The sequence below is a fragment of the Notothenia rossii genome (assembly GCF_949606895.1).
Source record: "Notothenia rossii genome assembly, chromosome: 4".
Classification (NCBI taxonomy): Eukaryota; Metazoa; Chordata; class Actinopteri; order Perciformes; family Nototheniidae; genus Notothenia; species Notothenia rossii.
Window position 1 is genome coordinate 66,216,438 of NC_136902.1, and position 25,802 is coordinate 66,242,239.

The 25,802-nt window shown below is 40.6% G+C and overlaps 1 protein-coding gene across 1 annotated transcript; it reads right to left on the reverse strand.

Annotated features, from left to right (window-relative positions):
• Positions 1-3,077: 3,077 nt before the first annotated feature.
• Positions 3,078-17,983, reverse strand: LOC307034782 (zinc finger protein 862-like). Its single transcript, XM_079673669.1, has 16 exons — positions 17,846-17,983; positions 10,858-14,969; positions 10,531-10,693; positions 10,359-10,442; positions 10,108-10,278; positions 9,842-10,017; positions 9,589-9,764; positions 9,314-9,483; positions 8,965-9,203; positions 8,620-8,877; positions 8,327-8,536; positions 8,020-8,250; positions 7,751-7,903; positions 4,281-7,683; positions 4,096-4,205; positions 3,078-3,989 (listed from the first exon to the last, which is right to left on the reverse strand). The coding sequence occupies exons 2-14, from the start codon at positions 10,933-10,935 to the stop codon at positions 7,507-7,509; spliced, it is 2,286 nt and encodes a 761-aa protein (XP_079529795.1). The 5' UTR covers positions 10,936-14,969; positions 17,846-17,983; the 3' UTR covers positions 3,078-3,989; positions 4,096-4,205; positions 4,281-7,506.
• Positions 17,984-25,802: the final 7,819 nt, after the last annotated feature.

The following is a 25,802-nucleotide window of genomic DNA, read 5'->3' on the forward strand; positions in this document are numbered from 1 at the left end:
GACAGAACATGATGGAACAGCAGTGCAAAAGAAGTCTAAAATAACATTAATATCAGCCACAAGTTTAAACAGTAGAGCTCAGGATGAACTCGCAGAGCTATCTATGGACCGCTCCCTGAAACTGAAGCACGGGGAACTACGTCTGGATATATTTTTGGCTGCTTGTGGGACACGAGTATCCATCCCTCTCAGAGAGTGCCATCAAGGTGCTTTTACAGTTTCCAACCTCCTACTTGTGCGAGCTGGCGTTTTCCTCACTCGCATATGTCAAAAACAAGACCCGGACCCGGCTGTCAGTGGAGCAGGACCTCCGCGTTGCGCTGTCCACTATCCCCCCACGCATCAAGAGACTCTGCTCACAAAAGCAGGCACAAGTGTCGCACTAGCACCGTGTAACGGTCTGAGAAATGTTTATGTTTGGATGTTCATTTGTGTGCCTTTCTTATAAATTTATGATTTATGATTTAGTCAATCAGTAGGCTATTATCTGGATAGCGAAATGCAGAATGTTTCATATTTGGGATGTGGTTGATGAGTCACATGACCACAGTCAGGTCAGAGGGCATTGTTTCATCCCTCCAATTCTATTAAGTTATTATTTAATCTAAGTGATCATAGGCCTGCCTCTTTTGAAATCCAAATGTAAAATAATAACTGTATTGATATGTATTCGTGTTTTTACACTGGTAGGCCTACTATTTTCAGCCAAAACAAAAGAGCCTACTTAGTAGGCCTGTTTATAATATTGAATTCATCATAGAAATGGTGTTGACATTTTTAGTCTGGTTCTTGTTATTATGTGTGAATACATTATTTGTTCTATAAAATGTTCTATTCAATTAAATACACATTTGAAAACCAATTTATGGTGTATTTATGTTTTTTAGTTTAAGCTCTGAAGTGGTTTTTAAATCTACAAAAAGTTGGGGTGCCTTTGGGTCGAGAAATATTTTCAGGGGTGCGTTGGTAAAAAAAAGTTTGGGAACCACTGGTTTAGAAGATGCTGCTGGTGATGGAAGTTGTCATATGGAATTTGGAACGCCTCATGTTTTTGGTTATTAACTGGGTTTTAAGCCACAGTTCTGAACACAAAACTAATTTCATGCAGTTTTTTTAGCTGCATTCTCACTTGAAAATGACAACCCAGTCCAGTCAACGACTTGTTTTTCAGAGTGTTTTTGATGGACCACAATGCAACGCATAAAGGAAATTGAGGAGCTGTTCACGGCAGGAAAAAATTACAAAAATGTGGATGGTTATAGACAAAACCTTGACCATGAAATTAGATTGGTGTATCAACTTTTGTTTACAAGGTCAGGAATGAACTGTGAAGCTTTATTTCACTTTTTCTTCTCAGTTTAATTAGCAGCAGTGTTCCAAGGTTACCATTAGGTTTACATCCATCTGTGCATGTATTGCATCATTTCCAGTAATATATTTGTTTGTGTACTGACTGCAAAAACAGTATACAATGGCAATGTGAGTATGACTTCTGTTGAGGTCAGACTTCTAGGAAAAAGAATGAAGTTGCTTTCATTTCGATGTTCTCTCAATAAGACTCATTAAAATCAGCTACATGTCTAATGAGCTCACGCAAATCATAAAGCTCCTGATTTTCCAGCAAAGCCCATCAATATGTTGGTCAAATAATGTTCAGATTGCCATGACTTTTTGCATGGATTTTCACAAGCCAACTGATGACTTTTGTCTTTGAAATTAATTTAGCGATTTCCTATCATGTGTTGTAGTCACCATTTGACCATCACTTTGAGTCAAGGCAGAGTATACCACAAAGTAATAGCTAGACTACAATGAAATTAGCTGTTTTATGCTTCTTTTTATTTCAGAATGAATCTTCCTGTTTTTGTTCCCATACAAGACATATCCAAATCCATTCTCGGTTTTGCTTGGAATTGACTAAATGTTTTCAAGCCCCCAGAGGATGCGCCCTTTTCATTTTGAACCAACCCTGTCTCCTAAAAATTACGTTCCCACAGAACTAAGCCACATTCCCAGATAGCAAAATATGATTTAATCAATGTTGAAATCTGGTTAGGCAGAAATATTGAATCCATGTTGAAACCCGGACATTGAAATTAAACAGAAAGCGTAAATTGTTTTAATGTTGAATAAACGTTGGACTTTCAACCATAACTGACACTATCAATGTTGATTCAACCATCATCTAAATAGGAATCTACATATACATTTTAGTTGATTTTATATTAAATCAGTGTTAGGAATCAATATTGATTCAACCATCATCCAAATGGGAATCTACATATACATTTTAGTTGATTTTATATTGAATCAGTGTTAGGAATCAATATTGATTCAACCATCATCTAAATGGGAATCTAAATGTAAAACTTACATTAAAATATTCAACTTTTCTAAGCATACTGTAACATATTAAAAAAGTGAATGTTTTTCACCAATGAGTTTTCTGTGTATAGGTCTACATCTTAACAGACCATTAACAAGTGCAACATCAATACTGTACTGAATGAAGTGGTCCAAACTTGTAAACACACACTACACTGCAACAAGTAAGTCTCAAAAAACAAGAAAAATAAATAGTAAAATTAGTAATATTACTTAAAATACGAAAAATGATCTGCCAACAGAACAAGAAAAATTCACTTGCCAAGACCTTCTTAAAACAAGTAAATAAATCTAGCCTAAAAAGATCTACAGATATCTTAAAACAAGTGTTTTTAAACCAAAATTAAGTACATTTGAATTGAAGCAAGGAATATCTTTAAGAATTAATCTTATAAGGAAAATGTGCTTGAATTCAGCATATTCTACTGCTTTTGTCCCAAAATTCTATTTTATGTTAGGCAACATATCTTAAATCCAGTGCAGCTTCACTTTAAACAGGTACATTTGTCTAGATAAAGATAAGATTTAAGAATTATTTTCTTTATATGTAGAAAAATCTACTTAAATTCAGCATTTGGTGCTATTAAAGTATTCTTAAAATAAGGCTAAATACCAAGAAACGTAGAGACAAAACCTTCAAAAATCTTTAATCCTATCAATATAAACTTTGACTGCTTGCATAAAGAAAAAAATGAGTCTCAAATGATTTCTTTTAATGTTTTTTTTGTTTTCAAACAGCGTAGTAAAGGTCAGTCATCAGATATGTCTTTAGAGAAAAAAAAGAACATTATTTCACTGTAAAATGCAACGCAAGTGAAATTCTCATGACACTTTTGACTCAGCGACCAATTTTGAATAGGACTACAAGTATGAGGGGCCGCTATGGACATTATTCAGAAATACCGTTCACATACACATGTGAGACACTCTCACACACACAACTAAAACCAACATAATTTACAAACATATGTAAAAATCTCTCATATACACATCTGAAACACTCTCACACACACATGAAATCCAAAGTTATTCACATATACAGTACATGTCAAACGCACTCATATACACATGTGATACGCACTCACACACACACCTGAAACGCTCTCCCACAGATATGGGATAGTGTGTTTTATATGTGTGTGAGAGCGTTTCACGTGTGTGTGTGAGTACGTATCACATGTGTATATGAGTGCGTTTGACATGTATATGTGAATGACTTTGGATTTCATGTGTGTGTGAGCGTTTCATATGTGTATATGAGAGATTTTTACATATGTTTGTAAATTATTTTGGTTTTAGTTGTGTGTGTGAGTGTTTCACATGTGTATGTGAACGGTATTTCTGAATAATGTCCCTAGCGGCCCCTCATATATAAGTGCCCTAATCTGCACCACAGACAGAAGTGTTGCAATGCACTTAGGATAGGTGAGGTGTAAGGTGTAATAACATGCCATGAGATACATCACGCTTTCATGAATGTCCTTTTTTGGGAAGGTGAGCATGGGCATGGTTTCAATGGCCAGTATACAGTTGGTTTCGCAGATGATGACAACTGGGCTGGAGAGTGGTCGTGTCTGAAGAAAGGTGTTGGGGTCTTCTGCAGACTGACACAAAAACAGACAAAGAAATCATCACAAAAAGCCTAACAAATATGATCACAACATTTCACTCTTTGTGTCGACATGAGAAAATTCTTATAAATGTTCTTACCTCAAGGACGTGGAGCACAGCCTCACTTGCATGCCTTAACTTCTTGGGTGGGGCCATAGGTGATGGGAACATCTCTGGTAAAGCCTTCATCATGGCAATTGAGTGCTTTACTGTTGAAAAAAAAAAGTTTCATTCCGTTTCCTGCAGTCAGTTAATAAACAGACTTGGTCAGAGATAATAATCACCTTTGTCAAGCTGCGGAGGCCTCATGAGCTTTTTGAAAACTCCATAAAACTGTGCACTCTCACAAAAGGTCCCCCACCGGGTCTTAAGTTCTATTAAGTGGGAGTTGCCTTGATTGAGGACCCGCCGTAGTTCATCCATTAGCTAAGACAACGAGAGAGAAAATATATAGGAGAAACTTTCAAATCTACATTCCAAGGGTTAGTAATTCGTCTCATAATTGAATTTCCAAAAAAAGATTCATATGTGTATAATGTGATTGAAATGGTCACTTAACAAAAATATTACAGTGCACATAGAAATACGTATGTCTGATGCACCAGTGCAGTGCCCTGTGGGCCATCTAAGCTAATTTATAGATGGCCCTGAGCCCAATAGAGATTGCCCTGAAAAATGCGTGCGGACGAAATGCCACAAAGGGTTTGGGGGGCCTCCCCCTAAAACATTTAGATTTTTGCAGGTCTTAGATGCTGTCTGGTGCATTCTCTAGACTGAATTATAAGATGAACCAGCACAATATTATATTGTACAATTTCAATTTTATTCTTCATTTCACTTGTTTGATTGTTCTTGTTTGTGTTTGCTCACTTGCATGCCTTGCATAGCTATAAGAAATACTTAAGTTGTTGGTCAAGACACTTTCCATCTGATGAAGGCAAATGCCTTCATCAGATGTAAAAAATTAGAAAACATTACATTCAGTTGTAACTGCCAAAACAAACATTATTTACACTATTATGGCCCCTGTTAAAAATGTTTGTAATGTTATCTACTGTAAGTTGGTCGAACGAATGCCTCCTCATCCGGAAGCTGACCGAGGAGACCCGAGCGCATCCGCGAAGCATACAAAATGGCGACGTCAGAGTTCCCGTTAACCGGCAAATCTAAATCTCTTCGGTCACAATAATTTCCCTTTAGCACAATACCGCTTCAGTTGCGCCACTTATGTGACAGACAAGAAGAGTATGTGACAGACAAGAATAGTCAATTCTAATGTCTAACACTTAATGTGGAGAAAGAGATGTCCTGTATGGGTTGATTGTGCGTTGATCTGTTGGTAATGCCTTGGGGTTCCGGTGGGCATGTAAACAAATGCATAATGCTGCGCTAGACTTTGTAGCCTCACCCAGTTGCATAGCGACACTTATTGTTTAGGTGTCTTTTAATAAGCAGGTAGTCCTATCATTAGCTAGAACTAGCTGGATCTGATCGATATGGACATAAACGCGAGTGAAGTCTAATCTTACGGGAGAGAGAGATCAGCTGCTGCTGAGTCGACACGCAGCACTGCATGATCACATGCGGCGGTGAGCGGTTAGAATATCACTCGTAGCTATTTTAATTACCTCTCAAACTACCTAAACTAGTTATAGTTATGTTTAATTTTACTGTCGGGTCACTCATTACTGGATCCGCGAGCTGCTGGCATAATAGATTGCCCGATCGGGCAACCAGCAGGTGAGGCTTCATTGCCCGAGCTAAATACTAGATGGCCCCGGGCCATCGGGCAGCCCTTAATGTCGAGCCCTGTGCACACACTATTTTTAAATACGTATTGTGGACCAATACTACTAACAAAATAATGTTGTGTGTATCAGAAGCACATTTGTGAAATTTGTTCTTTTTAAATAAGTGGAGGGTTTTTATTAGGGGTGCACCGAATGGGAAATTCTTGGCCGAAACCGATACCGAAAATAGGAAACGGTTGGCCGAAAACCGAATGCCGAAAATGATTAATAGAAATATATATATATATATATATATATATATATATATAATGTATACATTTTTTACCAATGTTGTTCAGCTGCCTGATTATGGAAAAATAAATGATTATGGCAAAACTTAATTTAAATAATAATCACTATTATGGGTCCATAAAACATTTATTCAGCACTTTTGAATGCATACAGTACATTAATTCCAAGTCAAGTGCATTTTCTTTTCTCTGTAGGATAACTACAACTAAGTGCATTCAGAACAAAGCCAAGGTGCTTTAAAACTACATAAACATCTAGGCCAGTAGGCCTACAACAAAATAGTGTAAATAAAGACTGTAACAGCCAGGCCTTCAACAACAACAAATGCACCTATAAGTGCATGCATACAAATGTGCAAACTGGATAAATCCACATGAATGTAACTATTTACAAATGAAATTACAATTCAATTTCAAGAATCTGTAAATAAGGCTGTCTGTCCTCATAAGCAAAGTAATAAACATTGTATAAAGATACATAAAGTGAAAACTGGATACAAAATCCACAATCAATTACAAATTAAATTACAATTTCAAGAATCTGCAAATAAGGTGGTCTGTCCTCATGAACAATGTAAACAACATTGTGTAATTTAGATACCGAAAGTACAATTATTGAACACTGTGCTGCTGTCATTTCCCCCTAATGATAACCTGATGGTGAATTATAACTCACAATGAAAATTGTTCAGGAAAGTGGGTATAGAGTAGAAATGTAGAACTAGATAAGCTTATGATAAACCAGCCTTGTTTACTTATTAAGGAAAAGTGGGAGGTTCTTTTTAATGAACAGTAGCTTCTCTGCTTTATCAGCCATAAGTCTGTTCCTCTTCTCATCAAGCACATGAGAGGCAGCGCTGAACAGTCTCTCGCTGTCAGTGCTTGTGATTTGATCTTACTCCGCATATTTGTCGGGGTGTTTTGATTTCAAGTGGTGGAGTAATCCCGAAGTGGTGAAATTCTTTGCAGTTACACCCCCTCGAGAAATGTCAGCTGAACACGTTTTACAAATCGCAATCCGCGCCTGTTTCTAATATTTTTAAATATCTCCAAGCGGCAGACATGTTGGCTGTGAGCCAGCCGCGAGCATGGTCGCGCGCCGTGCTTGTCGCCGCGTTTTGATTACGTCATCACAACAACACGTTAGCTTACCAACGTAACCCTGTTCTCTGACATTCGGTGATATTTTTTCGGTGCTAGAACCCTTTCGGCCGAAAGCGCCTTTTTAACCATTTTCGGCCGATAATTTTCGGCGGCCGAATATTCGGTGCATCCCTAGTTTTTATATATCAGTGTTTCCCACAGATCTGAAATATACTTGGGGGGGAAGGTGCCGGGGGGGGGGGCTGCGAGCGGAGCGCGGTGCGAGTGGACCGCGGGGCGGGCTTTGTGACGTGCAACACATGTGACAAACAACAAGTTTTAACAACATGTTTATTCATTAACTTTACATTACTGTATGGCAATATTCATTTTGTACAAAGATGGCACTGTTTGTCAGAGCACTTAATCCGTCTGGGTTTGTTGAAGAACAGCTCCAACGCCTGTGTGTATGGGAATGCCTCTGGGGCTGGTCCACTGACTGCTATCCGCATACATGCAGCCAGGTGCTCCCCTTTCAGTCGGTTTCTCATGTCAGTTTTCACCTGTAAAACAGACAGTTTGTTTTAAATGAACTATACAGAATGACATGTAACAGGTAATGACACTTACCCTGTTCATCGTAGAAAAATCCTTCTCGCAGTTTACACTGGAGACAGGGATGACCAACCCCGCTGAAGAGAGAAGGCTGAGGTTTGGGTATATTTCTGCCCATTCGTCCTTCTCACTGGCCAGGAGCTGCATGATCTCAGCTTGTGTCTTGTCCTTCAGAGATTAGCCAAGGCAGGGCAAATGAGTATACAGTATAATTGAAACATTTACAGATGTAAAAACAAGCAATTCTAAGCGTCAAGTTCATATTAATTTAGGTATTTACCAACCTTAAATGTTCCTTCAAGAACATGCTGCTTGTAGGAGGTCCACTCTTGGATAACTGTGGCATCCTGCCCTGGGATGAATTTGTTGGCAAGGGTCAACAACATTGAAATGTTGGTTACATCATTGGAGGTAACTGCCTTTGGACCCAGGACACTGAAGGCCCCCAGCACTTCAATATGCTGGAACCTGCTCTCGATGTTGCTCTCCAGGCTGCAGATGTAAGGTTTGAGGACCTGGAATGATATTATACATTTTTCAGTTCAAGGAAAATAAATATTGGAATGTAAAAGTAAGAAGGGATGTATTTACATCTCTGACAAATCTGGCCCACATATCTTCCCGGGGGCGCTCCAGAATTCCGTGTCCCCTCCTGATCCTCTCCTCCTCTCCGGCAATGCTAAACGCCCCAAGTCCACCTGGGTTGTCCAAGTCTTGGTGTAGGCGAGCAAGGAACGTTCCGGGGAGTGGGGGCTCGCCTGCCTCCAGAATTCTCCTCAGAGTAACAAGTGTGACTGGCACCTAAATGTGGAAAAAGACAACAATATAATAGGATGGATAATGCAAATAACTGGGAGCATCAAATGCATTTCTTTGTAATCTACCTGCTCTTTTATGTGGAGAAAGTTCACATCAGCTCTCTGAAACACCTTGGACAGCATTGCAATGTGGGGCAGAACATCTGCCTGAAGGTAGAGGGCAGCCACAAAGCGGTATGTGGCACAGAAGGTGTATAGACCTTTGGCCAATGGGCACTTCCTTGTGCTCGCTTCTTCCGCCAGAGCAGCCAGCACAGCTGGAAGGTTCCTCTGGAGGTTTTGAACGGCTAGGTGCTGCGATAGCCACCTTGTATCTTTCACCTCCTAACAACAAGTAGAAACACTGGTAAGTAAAATATATGTAAATAATATGACACCACAATAGTATTATGAAAATAGGTGAAAACACACCTTGACTTTCAAGTCGTTCAGACCAAGAGTGGTAGCGGCAGCACTCAGTGTGGCTGACCTATTTGCACTATTTCGGAAGAATAGGTGCAGTTCCTGCAGGTGGTTCCTGAAGTTTGCCATATACCTGACAGCATTTGAGGCATCTTTGCATGCCAGTGCTAGTCTGTGAGCAGCACACGCTACAGAAACCAGCTTTGGAAAACTGTCTGTGAGCTGCTTTGCCACTCCATTCAGACGGCCTAAGTTTAAGAATTAAATGCAGTGTTGAGGGCGTCATTTTGTTTCCTTTAATAACAGCTGACAATACACATTTCACACAATCCATTGGATTTAACAATAAACTCCATACCCATCATCACTGCTGCACCGTCTGTCCCGAGTCCGTAGAGCCTGTCTACCGGGAGATCCTTCTTCTGTAGTACACTCTTGATGGCAGCAACAACGCTGTCAGCTTTCCCATCTTCCAGAGTTACCAGGTCAAGGAAGTGGTTGAAAACATAACCCTCTTTATCCAGGTGTCTAAAATAAAAATGTATAGGTTTTCACACATATTAATAAATATTAAGTTTAACTAGGCCTACATCTTTATTTAAATGCACATCATTCCTTTAAAAAATACCCCACCTAACATGTAAATCCAGCTGGCGGTTTACAGATACATCTGTGGTTTCATCAACCTCTAGGCTGATTGCTTGAGATGACCTTATCTCTTCCAAAATAGGCGAATCTACTATCTCTGCAAGGATCTCCAGCATTTCATCCACTATTCTGTGTGATTGATACTTGTTTCTTTGATCCACCTGAGAAAAAGAGATCATTTAACATTTAGCTGGTTAAAGTTCTTAGTTTCACAAGCATCATTTTGTACTAGGTTTACCTTCAGCTTTTCAAAGTAATCACAACCCAAAAGCTGAGCTAAACTTAAGAGCTTAGGGTAGTTGGTGTGGTGAGCAATCTCGTTCTTTACTAGCCAGTAAAGGCATTTGAATCCACCTATGACGGCCTCATGCTCCATAATAAATGTGGGCTCAAAAGCCTGCATCACTGAGTAGCCTAGACCAAGGGCAAAGACATCATTCATTATATGAGCCAAACATGGTTGATAGGTTGCAGAAATTAGCTTTACATAAAAAAATGATATACCTGATGCAAGTGAGACCTGATGCTTTACACTATATTGATGAGGCTCTGAGAAGATGTGGCGCTCGATATAATCCTTGCGGAAAACAAGAATCCCAACTTCTATGAAAGCCCGTTTTAAGGGGCCTTTCTTTATTGGAGGCTTGTGTTGCCTGCAGATTCGGCAAAACATTCCTTTTTAAAAAGAAAAACGTGTTAATTCTTACAAAAAATAAGTTTTATTACAAATATGAACTTGCAAATGCCATTCATACCATGCTGGGTGAGGTAGAGCCAATTCTTGAACTGTGGCATTTTGAGCCAATCAGGGTTCCATCCTGAGTGGCGATGCTTGGAATCTGAAAATAATGCATTGTTATTGCTGCATTTAAATGGTAGAGTTCTCCTTGCTATTATACTATGTCTGTGTCTGTGCTGCTTGTTCACCTGCAACTGCTTGTACCACACTGGGACCTGCTGCTGCTTGTATCACACTGGGACCTGCACCTGCTTCTACACTGGGACCTGCTGCTGCTTCTACCACACTGGGACCTGCTGCCTCTCCCTCAGTACTCTGACTAGTTGTGCCAGCATCTTCACTGACCACCGGCTAGAATTGAAAACAAGCTTGAATCTAGTTTGGTCTCTGCATTGCAACTCACTGTTGACTGCAATTGTATAATTTCAGGTCAAATGAACCGACATATATCATTATTGAGACTTATGCATTTATTATTGCCATTGCAAGCAAAATGCTAACATTGGCTAAGTTACCTGTGGTCTCTCCTCCTCTCCTCGTCTCTCCTCCTCATCCTCACGCCGTATTCTCTTAAAATATTTTTGAATACTCATATCTGAGGAGTAATGCAGGGGAAATTAACAGTCTAACCTTAGCTTAAGTTAATCTGTGTCCTTCTAACTGGCATAGCCCGAAGAGAAAACGAATTATAATATTTTTTATATTTAATTTGGCACACGTAACTTGCACGCAGCAAAGTTGGCCTGGTTACGTTAAATACACTCTTAGTTGCCACTAACTTCAAATAATTCGAATCTCCTACCAAAGTCAGAAAACAACAACACAATAAGGAGAAAATAATTACTTTACATTAGTGTCCGCGTCTTCTAAATTAACGTCGTCTTCTCCGTTTCTCGTTTCCCTCCACGCGATGGCAGCACGAACAGGAAGTGTCGAGCGAGGGATCATACACTAGTTAATCGATCGCAGAGCAAACAGGGGGGGGATTATTGTCCCATAGTTCATCAACCGCAGAGCGAACAGGCACAGGAGACGTAGAGCGTGGGCTCATTGTCCATTAGTTAATCACTCGCAGATGGCGTCGCTCGCGGACGGATACAAAAAATTAAAAAAGGTCCGAAATATACTTGGGCGGGCCTTAATATACCTGGGCGGCCCGCCCAAGTATTAACATTGTGTGGGAAACACTGTATATCTATTCAGAATAAATTAGCTTGCTAATTTACAGATGGCCCTGAGCCCAATAGAGATTGCCCTGAAAAATGCGTGCGGACGAAATGCCACAAAGGGTTTGGGGGGCCTCCCCCTAAAACATTTAGATTTTTGCAGGTCTTAGCTGTCTGGTGCATTCTTTAGACTGAATTATAAGATGAACCAGCACAATATTATATTGTACAATTTCAATTTTATTCTTCATTTCACTTGTTTGTTTGTTCTTGTTTGTGTTTGCTCGCTTGCATGCCCTGCATAGCTATAAGAAATACTTAAGTTGTTGGTCAAGACACTTTCCATCTGATGAAGGCAAATGCCTTCCCAGATGTAAAAAAGTAGAAAACATTACATTCAGTTGTAACTGCCAAAACAAACATTATTTACACTATTATGGCCCCTGTTAAAAATGTTTGTAATGTTATCTACTGTAAGTTGGTCGAACGAATGCTTCCTCATCCGGAAGCTGACCGAGCAGAGCCTAGCAGCAGTCGAGAGGAGCCGAGCGCATCCGCGAAGCATACAAAATGGCGACGTCAGAGTTCCCGTTGGCCGGCAAATCTAAATCTCTTCGGTCACAATAATTTCCCTTTAGCACAATACCGCTTCAGTTGCGCCACTTATGTGACAGACAAGAAGAGTATGTGACAGACAAGAATAGTCAATTCTAATGTCTAACACTTAATGTGGAGAAAGAGATGTCCTGTATGGGTTGATTGTGCGTTGATCTGTTGGTAATGCCTCGGGGTTCCGGTGGGCATGTAAACTAGGGATGTCCCGATCACCTTTTTTTGCTCCCGATCCGATTCCGATCATTTGATTTTGACAATTTGCCGATACCGATTTTTCCCGATCCGATCTTTATGCAATGCATTAAGAGAAAAAAAAGCATTCAAGTTGTCCCTTAAGGTTATTTTTTTTATTTAAATTGGATATTCTATCCAACATGGATATAGCTTCTTTCTTTCACAGCAGCATTGGATCAGTTCAGTTGTGCAGCATTGGATCAAAACAAAATAAAGCTTATCAGTGCTCGTTAGCTTACTGCTACTATTAGACACTGCGCCCTGCCCACTCTGTTGCCAGATTTGAGAGAAATAAGCAACCAGGTCTATGAAAACAAGCCCCAAAGAAGCAACACATACATGATGTTCTGTCATTTGAAATCAAAACTAAGGCCTCAGGATGACTTTAAGACTTGAACATGGTCATTTTTGTTTTGTGAAATTGAACAAAACAAAAAAAAAAAGAAAAAAAGAAAAAAAAGAAATCCCGATCCCCGATTTTTTTCCTCCCGATTCCGATCTTTTGAAAATCACGTGATCGGCTCCGATCCCCGATCACGTGATCGGATCGGGACATCTCTAATGTAAACAAATGCATAATGCTGCGCTATACTTTTTTGCATAGCGACACTTATTGTTTAGGTGTCTTTTAATAAGCAGGTAGTCCTATCATTAGCTAGAACTAGCTGGATCTGATCAATATGGACATAAACACCAGTCTAATCTGACGGGAGAGAGATCAGCTGCTGCTGACGAGTCGACACGCAGCACTGCATGATCACATGCAGCGGTGAGCGGACAAAACACACACTTTAGAGTTAGGTTAGAATATCACACGTAGCTATTTTAATTACCTCTCAAACTACCTAAACTAGTTATAGATATGTTTAGCTTTACTGTCGGGCCACTCATTACTGGATCCGCGAGCTGCTGGCATAATAGATTGCCCGATCGGGCAACCAGCAGGTGAGGCTTCATTGCCTGAGTTAAATACTAGATGGCCCCGGGCCATCGGGCAGCCCTTAATGTTGAGCCCTGTACCCACTCAGCTCTACTGGTTTGAGATCTGTCCCGAAGCATTGGGTAGTACTCAATTAGACGCTTCACCATTACAGTGAGTTCACGGCTGCATGGATAGTTAAAGTCATCCCCAGCTGCTCTTTTAATGGAAATCATGCTTGTGACTAGGCCTGGGCGGTATGACGGTATACCAGGGTATTTCGAAATACCGTCGGTATGATTTTCAATACCGTGACGTCACAGACTGTGCGCCAAATCACAGATGTGTTTCATTCTATTACACTGACACGGAGTTTTGATAGGGACGACATTGGTTGTAATGCACAGCACGCGCCAGCAGAGGGCAGGGGAGGGCAGTCCGTCTTTCCCGCTCTCAGAGCTCTGCACAGAGCTGAGCTGAGCAAGATGGCGGCAGCATTTGCCGGCCCCGAACTCGGAGACATGGTGAAAAAGAAAAATGCCTCTGCGCCTGTTTGGGACTATTTTGCTTTTACTCCCAATGAAAAAGGTGAGCCAGTCAACCCCGACGAAGTTGTGTGTACTATTTGCCATAAGACAGTTGCAGCAAAAGAGAGTAACACGTCAAACCTCCATTCACACCTCAAAGTGCATCACCCAATAACTGCTGGGAAACTGAAGACATCCTCAGAGAGCAACGTTACCGCAGCCAAGTCCACGAGTCAACCAACCATATCGGGTGTTTTTGCTAAATCAACAAAGTACAAAAAAGATAGCCAAAAATTGAAAACGTGCACGGAGGCAGTAACAAGATATATAGCAAAAGATATGGTATCCTTTCGTACCGTAGAGAAAAGTGCTTTCCGTGATATGGTCAAAACGTTGGATCCTCAATATGAATTGCCCGGAAGAAAATATTTCTCTCAAAAAGCCATACCCAGCCTGCACAATAAAGTTCGGGAAGAAGTTAAATCGCTTGTGATGGAGGCCGGCAACTATGCTTTAACAACCGATATGTGGTCATCACAAAACATGGTACCCTACATGTCTTTGACAGCGCACTTCATAACATCTGACTGGGAACTGGGATCAAAATGCCTTCAAACCAGCTTTTTCCCAGAAAACCATACAGCCGATAACATCAGTGAAGCCCTCCGCGATGCACTCACAGATTGGGGTTTAGATGCCAATAAACTGTCGGCAATAACCACCGACAACGCAGCAAATATCGCAGCTGCAATAACGAAAAACCTTAAGTGGCCGTGGCTTAATTGTTTTGGGCACAACCTTAACCTGGCCGTAACAAATGCACTGGCAGACCAGAAACATAAGACTGAGAGGGCATTTGGAGTATGCCGAACCATCATAGCCGCCTTCTCCCACAGCTGGCCACGAAAGAGGGAACTAAAAAAAAAGCAGCAAGAGTTGGGATTACCTGAGCATAGTCTCATAACGGTAAACTAAGCTTGGCAAATCATTATTCTATCCAAATTATAGGCTATCCTGTCCTTTGCTTAGGTTAGGTTAATAAGGATATGTAATGTTTGTGGTGCACAATAATGAAGAGATGGTGGTTTTATATCAGAGCATTTACTGAGTGTAGTTCAAGGTCACATTACACAACACAACTGTCAACTGTCAAACCTGCTCGTAACCTAGGCCAGAGGTTCTCAATTGTTTTTCAGCCAAGGACCCCTTACAAGATAGAGAATATACCAAGGACCCCCTCATTCTGATTTGTGATTTTGGGCTATAAAAATAAAAATTGACTTGACTTGACATGTATGTCCCTTGGAATAATCTGACGTAGCCTATTTTTTACACTTCTATAGTCTTAGTTATCTGAAAGAACTAGAGCAATGTATTAGAAAGATATTAGATATGTATTAAAAAATATTTGCACCATCTCAACACAGAATACCCATAAAACAATCAATCAATTAGCTGCACGTAACACTGTACCTAAACAAAATATCAAAGGGAAATCAAGAGAAAAGTGATAATTTGAAGTGCATTTCAGAACACACACACACACACACACACACACACACACACACACACACACACACACACACACACACACACACACACACACACACACACACACACACACACACACACACACACACACACACACACACACACACACACACACACACACACACACACACACACACACACACACACACACACACACACACACACACACACACACACACACACACACACACACACACACACACACACACACACAGGGGTTAAGGTGGGCCGGAACGATTCAGAACAGCGTTCCGGCACCTTCGATTAATAAGTAAATAAATCTGATTGGCAGTTTCATACGTAATAATGTCAAGCGAGTTCACAGGGCTGCCAACTCTCACACAATTGACATTTTTCACACGCTCTCAGCCACAAGTCAATTTTCTCAAGCAGTGAAAAACAAATTCATAACTGATAATTTCATGGTACGAAAAGAGGACACTACTGCACATTGCGCAACAGCAGCACCAGGCAGCAGACCATCTGAATAGCGAGAAATGTATTATATTGTAACTTATTCCCATGCATGTTGCTCAAAGTAATCTCAGTCAGTCTCACTTCTGCGTCTCTCCCTCTCCTCTCGCGCCAGTGCGATGAGCTCCGCAGAGCCGGACACATCAGTGGACTCATCCAATTGAACCGCGAATTTAGACCCTCTCAGTCTTTCCAGCAGTTGTGATTTGATATCAGCAGACATGTCCTAAATTCGTCGTCTGTTCTTTAGCAGAAACAGACGTAACATTAACCATCCGTTGTTGTTGCTTGCGGTAGTCCTCGCCTTTCCTCTCAAAAAAAGCCCGGTCTTTTTTTTACATAATCTGGATGCTTGGTCTTGAGGTGCCTCTTCAATTTGGCAGGCTTCATCGCCTCATTGGCAAGACACCGCAGGCATATCAGACATTTTGGTTTCCCTTCCACTTCAATAAATCCATATTGGAGATACTCCTCATCGTATTTCCTATCTTTTGTTTTTTGTTTTTCATTAACTTCATTTGTAGCCGTAACCGGTCGTTTTAAATATCTGTCCATCTTCGTAGTATAGATGAGAGTAACACCTACGTCACTTCCGGGCAAAAATTACGGCCCCGCCCACTTTTGGGGGAAGACAACGTTGTCATTTGAATGGCGGTCAATACAAGTTCTGAAGTTTTTGCCCATCCGATCAATTTTTTTTGAAAATCAGTAGGCAAGGCTGTAATTTATCCAGCTGTTACTCTCATGAGTGAGGCAGAACATAATAGTTTTATCATGCCAAAAAGCTGCTGTCTCGTTTATTGCACCTCAAACATTAAAACAAATCCAGAGTTACGTGTTTCTGTACTTCCTTTAAGAAGAAAGGACAGTAACAGAAGATCCCTGTGGCTTCATGCTCGATCGCCATTCAAATGACAGCCGTTGTTTCCCCCAAAAGTGGGCGGGGCCGTAAAGTCACGTAGATGTTACTCTCATCTATGAAAATAAATAGCCTACTGCTATATTTAACCATATATCGAGCCCGATCTTCGATTTGTAATGGCTTAATGTGATTGTTTGCCTGTCTGGCCATTGGAATCGGGCTCTTTGAAGATCCAAAAACCGGTTTTCTTACATTTCTGATCGGATTGGCAAAAACTTCAGAATTTGTATTGACCGCCGTTCAACTGAAAGCTAGTGATGTGTCAGTGATGTGTCAGTCTCAAAGAGCCGGCTCTTTTAAGGGAACGACGGGAGCCGGTTCGTGCCCGCGAACGAGCCGGTTCTTCTTCTTTTTTAAAATAGTTTTTATAGGTGTTGCTATCTGTTTTGTGTAGCGTGGTTCTACAAGCAAGTCAGTGCATTCATGGGGTGGTATCAGAGAGTTACAAGGGTCTGTAAATGCAATGAAAACATTTTTTTTTTACTTTTACATTTTTACTTTTGAATACTTCAGTACAAAGGATGTATTGATTAATTTAAGTGATATATGTGTACACATAGGCATATACATAATTCATTAGTCAAAATAGGGCTACATTTGATTTAATTGTAAAAGATATAATATGTGGTAAACTGAAGAGCCGTTTGGGAGCCGAAAGAGCCGGCTCTTCTTGGTGAGCCGAGCCAAATGACCCGGCTCACCAAGAAGAGCCGGAATTCCCATCACTATTGTTTTCCCCCAAAAGTGGGCGGAGCCGTTATTTTTGCCCGGAAGTGACGCATTTGTTACTCTCATCTATGATAGCCGTGTTATATCTCTATGATGCTAGCAGCGGCGCTCTCTGACTGACGTACTAGTTATCGATTTTTAAATGTATAGATTTGTTAGATTAGAACATAATCTATGAACTATTTTAGATAAAAAAAATAAAATATTATTTGTTGAACTATGAAGCCTTTTGTAAAAAAAAAAAAAAAAAAAAAAAATGATATCATGATCATTTAAATGAATGAATCTGAAAACTTTTCACGGACCCCCTGGCAGAGTGCCACGGACCCCCGGGGGGTCGCGGACCCCACTTTGAGAACCACTGACCTAGGCTACTGCCTGTGACGTGATGGCGTCACTGCCTAGTACAGTAGTTTGGATTACTACAGGATACACCTCTAATTATTAGTTATTAATAATTATAATTTATAGCTTACATGCTTGCTTGCTTGCTGTAACTATGCATGCTTCTGTTATTGGCTTATATTATTAGGCTATTATTATTATTATTTTAGGCCATTATTAATACTATATTTCCATGTGCAGGACTGCCCTACTCGCTGGGGTTCGAAGCAAAAAATGATTAGTCAGATCATTGAGCAAGCTCGAGCCATTCGACAGGTGCTGGCAGATGACAGACGGGCATCAATCCACCTGACATGGCAAGACGTTGATGTCCTTAAAGCGGTCAACGAGGGACTAGAACCAGTGAGCACATTCACAGATGCGCTGTCGGGTGATGCGTATGTGACCAGCTCATCCATCCTCCCCATTCTCCAACTCCTAAAGGAGGACATTCTTGCTCCATCGGAAAGTGATGTGGAGTTAACCGCTCAGCTGAAGTCGGGGATGTTGGCAAAGCTGGAGGCCAAATATGCCAATGACTCTGTGCAAAAACTGCTGCGAAACTGCACCTTTGTAGACCCCCGCTACCGTGAATATTACAGCAATGTGGATGAGACAAAAAGGGAGATTGAGACGGAGATGATAGTGCTGGGAAGGCAGACGAGTCAAGTTAAAATCAGAGTGGAGGAAGGAGAGAGCACGTTTGCGCAACAAGATGCGGGAGAAGAGCAGCCGGCCAAGAAGAAGAAAGCAACGCTGGCCAGTCTGCTGGCAAGGAGAGCGGTTGCAGCGAGACCAGTCCTCACTGTAGTGGAGCGAGCACACGCAGAGCTGGTTGTCTAAACACAGGAGGACGCAATCGGTACAGGGGAAACCCCGCTTCAGTGGTGGAAAGTAAATGAGACACGCTTACCGTTGCTTTCCATGGTGGCCCGCAAATACCTATGCATATGTGCGTCAAGTGCAGCGTCTGAGCGTATTTTCAGCACCGCAGGGAACACGGTGACACCACAACGCGCACAAATAAAGCCAGACAAAGTAAATATGCTTGTCTTTTTAGCAAGGAACCTAGATTGAGGTCCGCGAGATAGATGCGCCAAATGTGAATTTGATTTGCCTTTTCATATTCGGCTACAAACCATATGCCTGCTTGTAGGCTTACATTTTTTGTTATTCAGCCTTTTTATCAGGCGGCGGCAGACGGGCCAAGTTAAGCTGTCCTCATAACCTAAATTATTTCCAGTTGTAGCCTAGTTTATTCCCCTTATTTTCATTCTCCGTTGAGAACATTTATGCCATTGATTTATTGTTTTTAAGATTAGGCTACAAACCGCCCTATTTATAGGCTAAGGGGATTTCATTTTTAATTAGGGCCTAAGTTTAAGTTATTCAGCCTTTTTATTTGTATAATTAGGCGGGCCCTATTTTTCTATCTTGCTTGTTCAGCCAAAAGTGCCATTTGTACTATTTTGCCCTTATTAATAGGCAAGTAATTTTCATTCTCCGTTGAGAACATTTGAACATGTGTTTGCATGTGTGTAAATAAAGTTATCTGAAACATATAGAAGTTGCAACTGTGTTTTAATTGATCGAAAAATTTGACGAATTTATTACAACGGGGAAAAAATTAAAATGAAACGAATTTATTACAACAGGGATGATTTAAGAACTATATTATGTACACTGTGCATTAGCCTACCATATACGATATGGCATATCCAATATCTTTTTTTTTTATTCTTTATGTATGATGATATATTGTTAACTTAGCTCACAATGGAAACGTCGGACATCTACACAAACGCGTCCTGTATCCGATCTCAAAATGTGCCATTTGCACAATGTGTCATGTACACAGCCCTTGTTTTGCACTTGCGTGCACGTCGCGGCACTTTGCGAGCGTCTACCGGCTCGGGCTGCATTTTACACCGAACATATAATATACCGTTAGAAAAAAATTGTTGCCGCCGTTCGAACGCCACCTCACTCAAGTCGACCCAAGTCATACCGTCATATACCGTATACCACGGTATGATGTCAGCAAGGTATGACGGTATGAAAAATATTATACCGCCCATGCCTACTTGTGACTGTATTCCTGATCAGTCGACAGCGAAGATCTTTGGAAAGGACATAGTCTCCTTCTTCTCCAGCACGGTGCTTTTCAGAAAAGGTTCTTTGTGATTGCTCCAATTCTGCGTCTGTGTATAAGACATACAGTGGACTCGGAAGCTGTACGGTTCTGCTGGCACCATGTTGGGGTTGTGGGCTTTGAGAGGGGAAGGAGGGTGGAGAAAAGACAGGGGATGGAGAGGGTTTGGCAGGAGGAAAACAAGGAAGGTTGGGGGGTGGGAATAGGGCTGAAATCACAAGTCCCATGAGAGGTACTCGGTCTACACAGGTCTCTCTCCTGGCCCTGTATAAAAGATGCATATATATATAAATAATGGTATTTACAATGAAAAGAGTGTGACAAAAAAAATAATCAACACAACCAAAAAACTCTACTTCTTCAAATAGCTGAATGATGACTAGGAAAGGCTTACTTGGTTACAGGTTTAAAGTCCCTCAAATGTTAGAATCTGGAATTACCTCATTATCATCATGAGTGAGTCTCCAAATGGTTCTTCTTCTTCTGAAGTGCTCAGGCCAGGGCTCGAGCTTAAGGACGTCCCGTCGTCCCGGGGCCGAAAAAAATAGTGTCAGGGAGGATAAAAAATAATTTTGGGACGAATTTGGGACGAGAGTTAAAATAAAAATACCCTGCTAACTCTACTACAAACGGCGATGACAATGAAATCGACTGCACGTTGTGGGTAGCACACAATTATTAGACCTCCTTGTCAACATAAACACACAAAACATTTAGCAACCCGCGAAACACACACACACACACACACACACACACACACACACATACGTAAGCTGTGCTCATGTGCTGTCAGCCAGCCGCACAGCTGGCTGTGCCCACGAATTCCTGGCCCGCAAATTTGCGGGTCTATCTACAGTAGGCTATGTACTGAGTGTGTGTATTTCGCGGGTTGAGTGATGTAAAATGACAATGGTATCCCATGGAGGAATTCTGAAATGTTTTACCGTTACATCTAGGGGTGCAACAACTAATCGACTTAATCGATTAAAATCGATTACCAAATTAGTTGGCAACTAATTCAGTCGTCGATTCGTTGGTGACGTCATCACATGTGTTCTACACCCCGTTAAGCTCCAACGTTATCGCTCTTTTTTATCGGTACAGGAGACATTTAAAAACATATGTTATGTATTATTGCTACATAAACATTATATCGCAGTCTTAGTGTCGCCAACTCAGTTTCTAATATGCAATATGACTACAAAATGCGTCTATAATGTATTTTCGATCTTCCGAATTCAGACGAGCGATCTCTCCCCCGCCTGCTTGCGAGGGGGCGGGGCAGTTTACACACACACGCAGGAGATGGCGGAGAGAACGCGCTCCGAGGTGTGGTTAAACTTTATCCGTCTCGATGTGGACAATGCTCGTTACCAAAATTGCAATAACAGTTTATCATATAAAGGCGGTAAAACGAGCAATTTGTCTAAACATTTAGCAAAAGTGCACCACATTCAGACGGAGGAATGCACCGGGTTCGGCTGTCTTTCTAGTAGCTCTGTAGCCCCTTCCAAGAGTAACCTTTCCACGTCAGGTGTTATGTATGCTAGCAGCAACACAGAGTTAACTCAGTTATAAAAACATAGGTTAATGATTAGAGGTAACTGAATTAGTTATTTTGTTAAAGTTTCAGCTATTCTGTTTACAGTTCTGTCATCAGATTATTTAATATGATTTGTTAAAACATTGTTGTTTCTTTTGATGTGAAATATTATGCATTTAATTAAAATAAAAAGCAATGTTAGTTTTGTTCACAATTTGTTGAGTTAGTTTACCTTATTTCTTGTCAAAAGAACCGTTAATACTATCGTTAAAAGGACCGGATCGATAAGCAGTATTGATAAAAGTAGTAGTACAGTTAAAACCTTAACGATCCAAATAATCGATTAATCGTTTCATTAATCGATAGATTAATCGATTATCAAATTAGTCGTTTGTTGCAGCCCTAGTTACATCACAAAAACGCACAGCAGAACCAGACCCTGGAGCGCCGGCCTCTTTATTTACTTACTCCTCTTCATCCCCTATGGGTAATAAGGCTGAGATGAGAACCCTCCATCGTATTTAGTCCTTAGCAATATGCTGCGCCTCTCCCCATGTATGGATGGGTACCGAGCCCCGGTATTAAACGGGCTCCGCCCGGGCCGGAATTATTAAAGACAGTGGTAACGTTAAGCTCCGACGTTATCTGACTTTTTATCGGTACTGGAGACATTTAAAAAATATATGTCATATGTAGTATTGCTACATAAACATTATATCGCAGTTTTAGTTTATCCAACTCCGTTTCTAATATGCAATAAGACTACAACATGCGTCTATGATGTATTTTCGAGCTTTCCAATCCAGACGAGATCTCTCTCTCCCGTCTGTGTGCGAGGGGGCGGGGCAGTTTGTAAAGGTCTCCTGACTGTGTTACAGACTGTCCTCCTGGTTAGTGGTTACTCTGGGTTCTGTCTTCAGGACAGAGTGTTGGATTTTTTTTGTTAATTGGATGGGACTTGATTTGATTCAATATTAGTAATTTTCTCGTTTGTGTGTTTGTTTAAATATATTTGGCCTTTGTCATGTGATTGACTGATTTACTCAAATAAAAAGGTTGATGAATTATCATCTAATGATTTGTATGATGTTTTATTTATGTTAAAGGTCACTTTTAATGATTTTAACTAATGATAAGTAATAGAAAAACTAATATTTTTAATTCTGGACGGTCCACATTAATTTCGGGACGGCTTAGATTGTATTTCGGGACGGTTCTGGGAGGATGGTGAAAAAAGTTAGTCGAGAGCCCTGGCTCAGGCCCGGGAAGGAGATCACGCAAGTCCTCCTTAGATAGGCTGGGCAGCATGTCTCTGCTTATATTAGCAGCTGAAAACAGATTTAACCACACAGTTAATAATAAGGTAAAAAGCAACTAATAACATATTTATCTAAATACATAAAATGAAAGAGTAATGTACATTTCTGGCTGGCTTCAGAAGATTTTATTTAACATTAAAACATGTATTGCACTTACTTATAATTTAAATTTAAAAAATTGCTGTTACAATAGCCCGCACTATCAAACAACAACGCATTGTGAAATGCTGTCTACAACAAAAAAGGGCGCCAAAGATGGCTATGCTAAATACTTTACTGTCAGTTGTGAAAGGCTCATTTGCTTCTTGACATTATTTCTGGCAATAATACAGTATAAATTAAAATGTTAACCACGATTTGTCATTTGTGCAGTTATTAACAGCTTACAGTACATATTAGCTATGTTAACACTAGATATGTAGCCAGCTAGCTAGCTTACTTTGCATGTTAACTTGTTGTCCAACCGATTCAAATAATGTAAAGCTTGCTGGAGAGGTGCAGCATAAAATACACAATTACATTACCTTTTAATGCTGCAGTTGCTATAGCATCCATGCCCGGATATGTGATATCTCTTCCATTTTCATGCATGGCGTAGTTAAATGTGAAATCACGGAGGTTCAGTCTTCTGCCTGAAGGAAAGCTAGCCAGTAACCCTGAAGCTGACCTAACACACGGCCTTAACGGCGCCTTTTCGCGGTTCCCATTGGAAGGTACCATTTCTTAAAAAAAAGAGGGGTGACAGAGATATTGTATATGTTGCAAATATTAGGAATATTAATAACTGATGCAGTCTTAGGTAACATTTCAAACATCTGTTTCTAGATGCACATCATTCCACAAGTTATTCCCAGGCATTTTTATGACGTGTATATATATATAGGAACATGATTCACCGGTCTCCCCCATACAGCTAGAGAATGTGATAAACCCACTTCATTAGTTATTTTCCAGGGCTAACACATGACATGCGAGATTCGGAGGAGATTTGCGGAGATCCGAATGTCACGTTTTTAGTTTTGTATGTCTAGGTTTGGGTGTATTTTGCTGTTCGGTTCTCCCTGTCATGTTTTCCTCCTTGTGTATTGTCTGGTCCCTCTCTCTGTGTTTTTCCTCCCTGTCGTTAGTTTGTAATGTTAGGGACCCAAAATAGTGCCACTACAAAGTACTACCAATCGAATCCAAATTGCCTGAAACGTGCTCCCAATTTTGGCCTCAACACAATTTTTCGGATTTATGTGGGATATTTCTCCCCCCCCTCACACCCCCCACCAACACACACAGAATACACCCCCCCCCCCCCTACAGAGTACCCCCCTCCCTCCCCCATCAAGAAAAAAGAAAAGGCAAACAGCATAGATTCAACATTGATTCAATGTTGGCATTTCAATCATTACATTCGACCACAATACAACGTTGATTCAATGACATCTTTTCAACATTTAAGGTTGATCCACCATCAATCTTCAACCTTAACCAAAAATCAACATTTTTGGCCATAATTCAACGTTGATTTAACATCTTTTGCTATCTGGGTTCTGAATTACGTTTAGCAAGAGACTTATTTTCTCCCACGTTACGTTTGTTATGAACGTATCTCAAATACGTTTATTTTCTACATATCTTCTAGAAACATATTTTCTCCCACTTTACGTTAGTTATTAACGTATCTTAAATACGTTTATTTTCTACATATCTTTGCCATTTATTGTCTTGATTATAATAATGATAATAGTCATTTATAAATATCATTTTAGAGCACACCTTTGAAATCGAGAATCGGGCTCGATATATGGAACTCCCCTCCCCCAAGACCTCCGTGAGTCTGATTCCCTCACCCTGTTCCAGTCCCGTCTCAAAACCCACCTCTTCAACTCTGCTTATCCTTAAACCCGCCCCTCCCCCCTCTGAACCAACATCCTGCTGACTGCTTTTCTGTTTTTTGTTTTTTTTTGTTTGTGTTTTTGTTCTTGTTTTGTTTGTCGACCTTACTCGTAATGTAAAGCGTCTTTGGGTCTAGAAAAGCGCTATATAAATCCCATTTATTATTATTATTATTATGGTTAAATTAAAATCAGTAGGCGAGGCTGTAATTTCGCCAGCTCATGAGCGAGGCAGAAAATAATAGTTTTATCATGCTGCTGTGTCGTTTATTGCACCTCAAACATTAAAACAAATCCAGAGTTACGTGTTTCTGTACTTCCTCTAGAAAGGACAGTAACAGAAGATCTCTGTGGCTTCAGGCTTGACCGCCGTTCAAATGACAGCGTTGGTTTCCCCAAAAGTGTATGGGCTCAGAACAGTCTCATAATACACACATGCATACAGAAGGATTCAAACTTGTATTTCATGATGCGCAAAAAGGATTCAAACTTGTATTTCATGATCCGCAAAATGATTCACACTTGTATTTCCGGATCCACTTGTGTTTTTCAATGCACACACAAATGTGTTCCGTTTCATATACATGTAAATAAAATCCAAACACGGAAAAACGTTTTACATATGTATTTTTGATCCACACATATTTGTTTTCCATTTAAAACCTCTGAACCTGCAAACACAAACCGCTTTCTGTGCATGGATCGCTGTGCATTCGTGTGTGGGTTTTTTGAGACTCCCCTGACGGTCAGCCGATTCATACTTGTAATTGTTTCTTTCTATAGCCAATCAGATGTCTCCTCAATTATAAGCCAATCACATGAGCGCGCCCCCACGAGGGTAGATTTATTGCGTGTAATGTAAAACTTTTTTCTGTGTTTGGATTTTATTTACATGTATATGAAACGGAACACATTTGTGTGTGCATTGAAAAACACAAGTGTGGATCCGGAAATACAAGTGTGAATCCTTTTGCACATCATGAAATACAAGTGTGAATCCTTCTGTGTGCATGTGTGTATTATGAGACTATTCTGAGGGCGG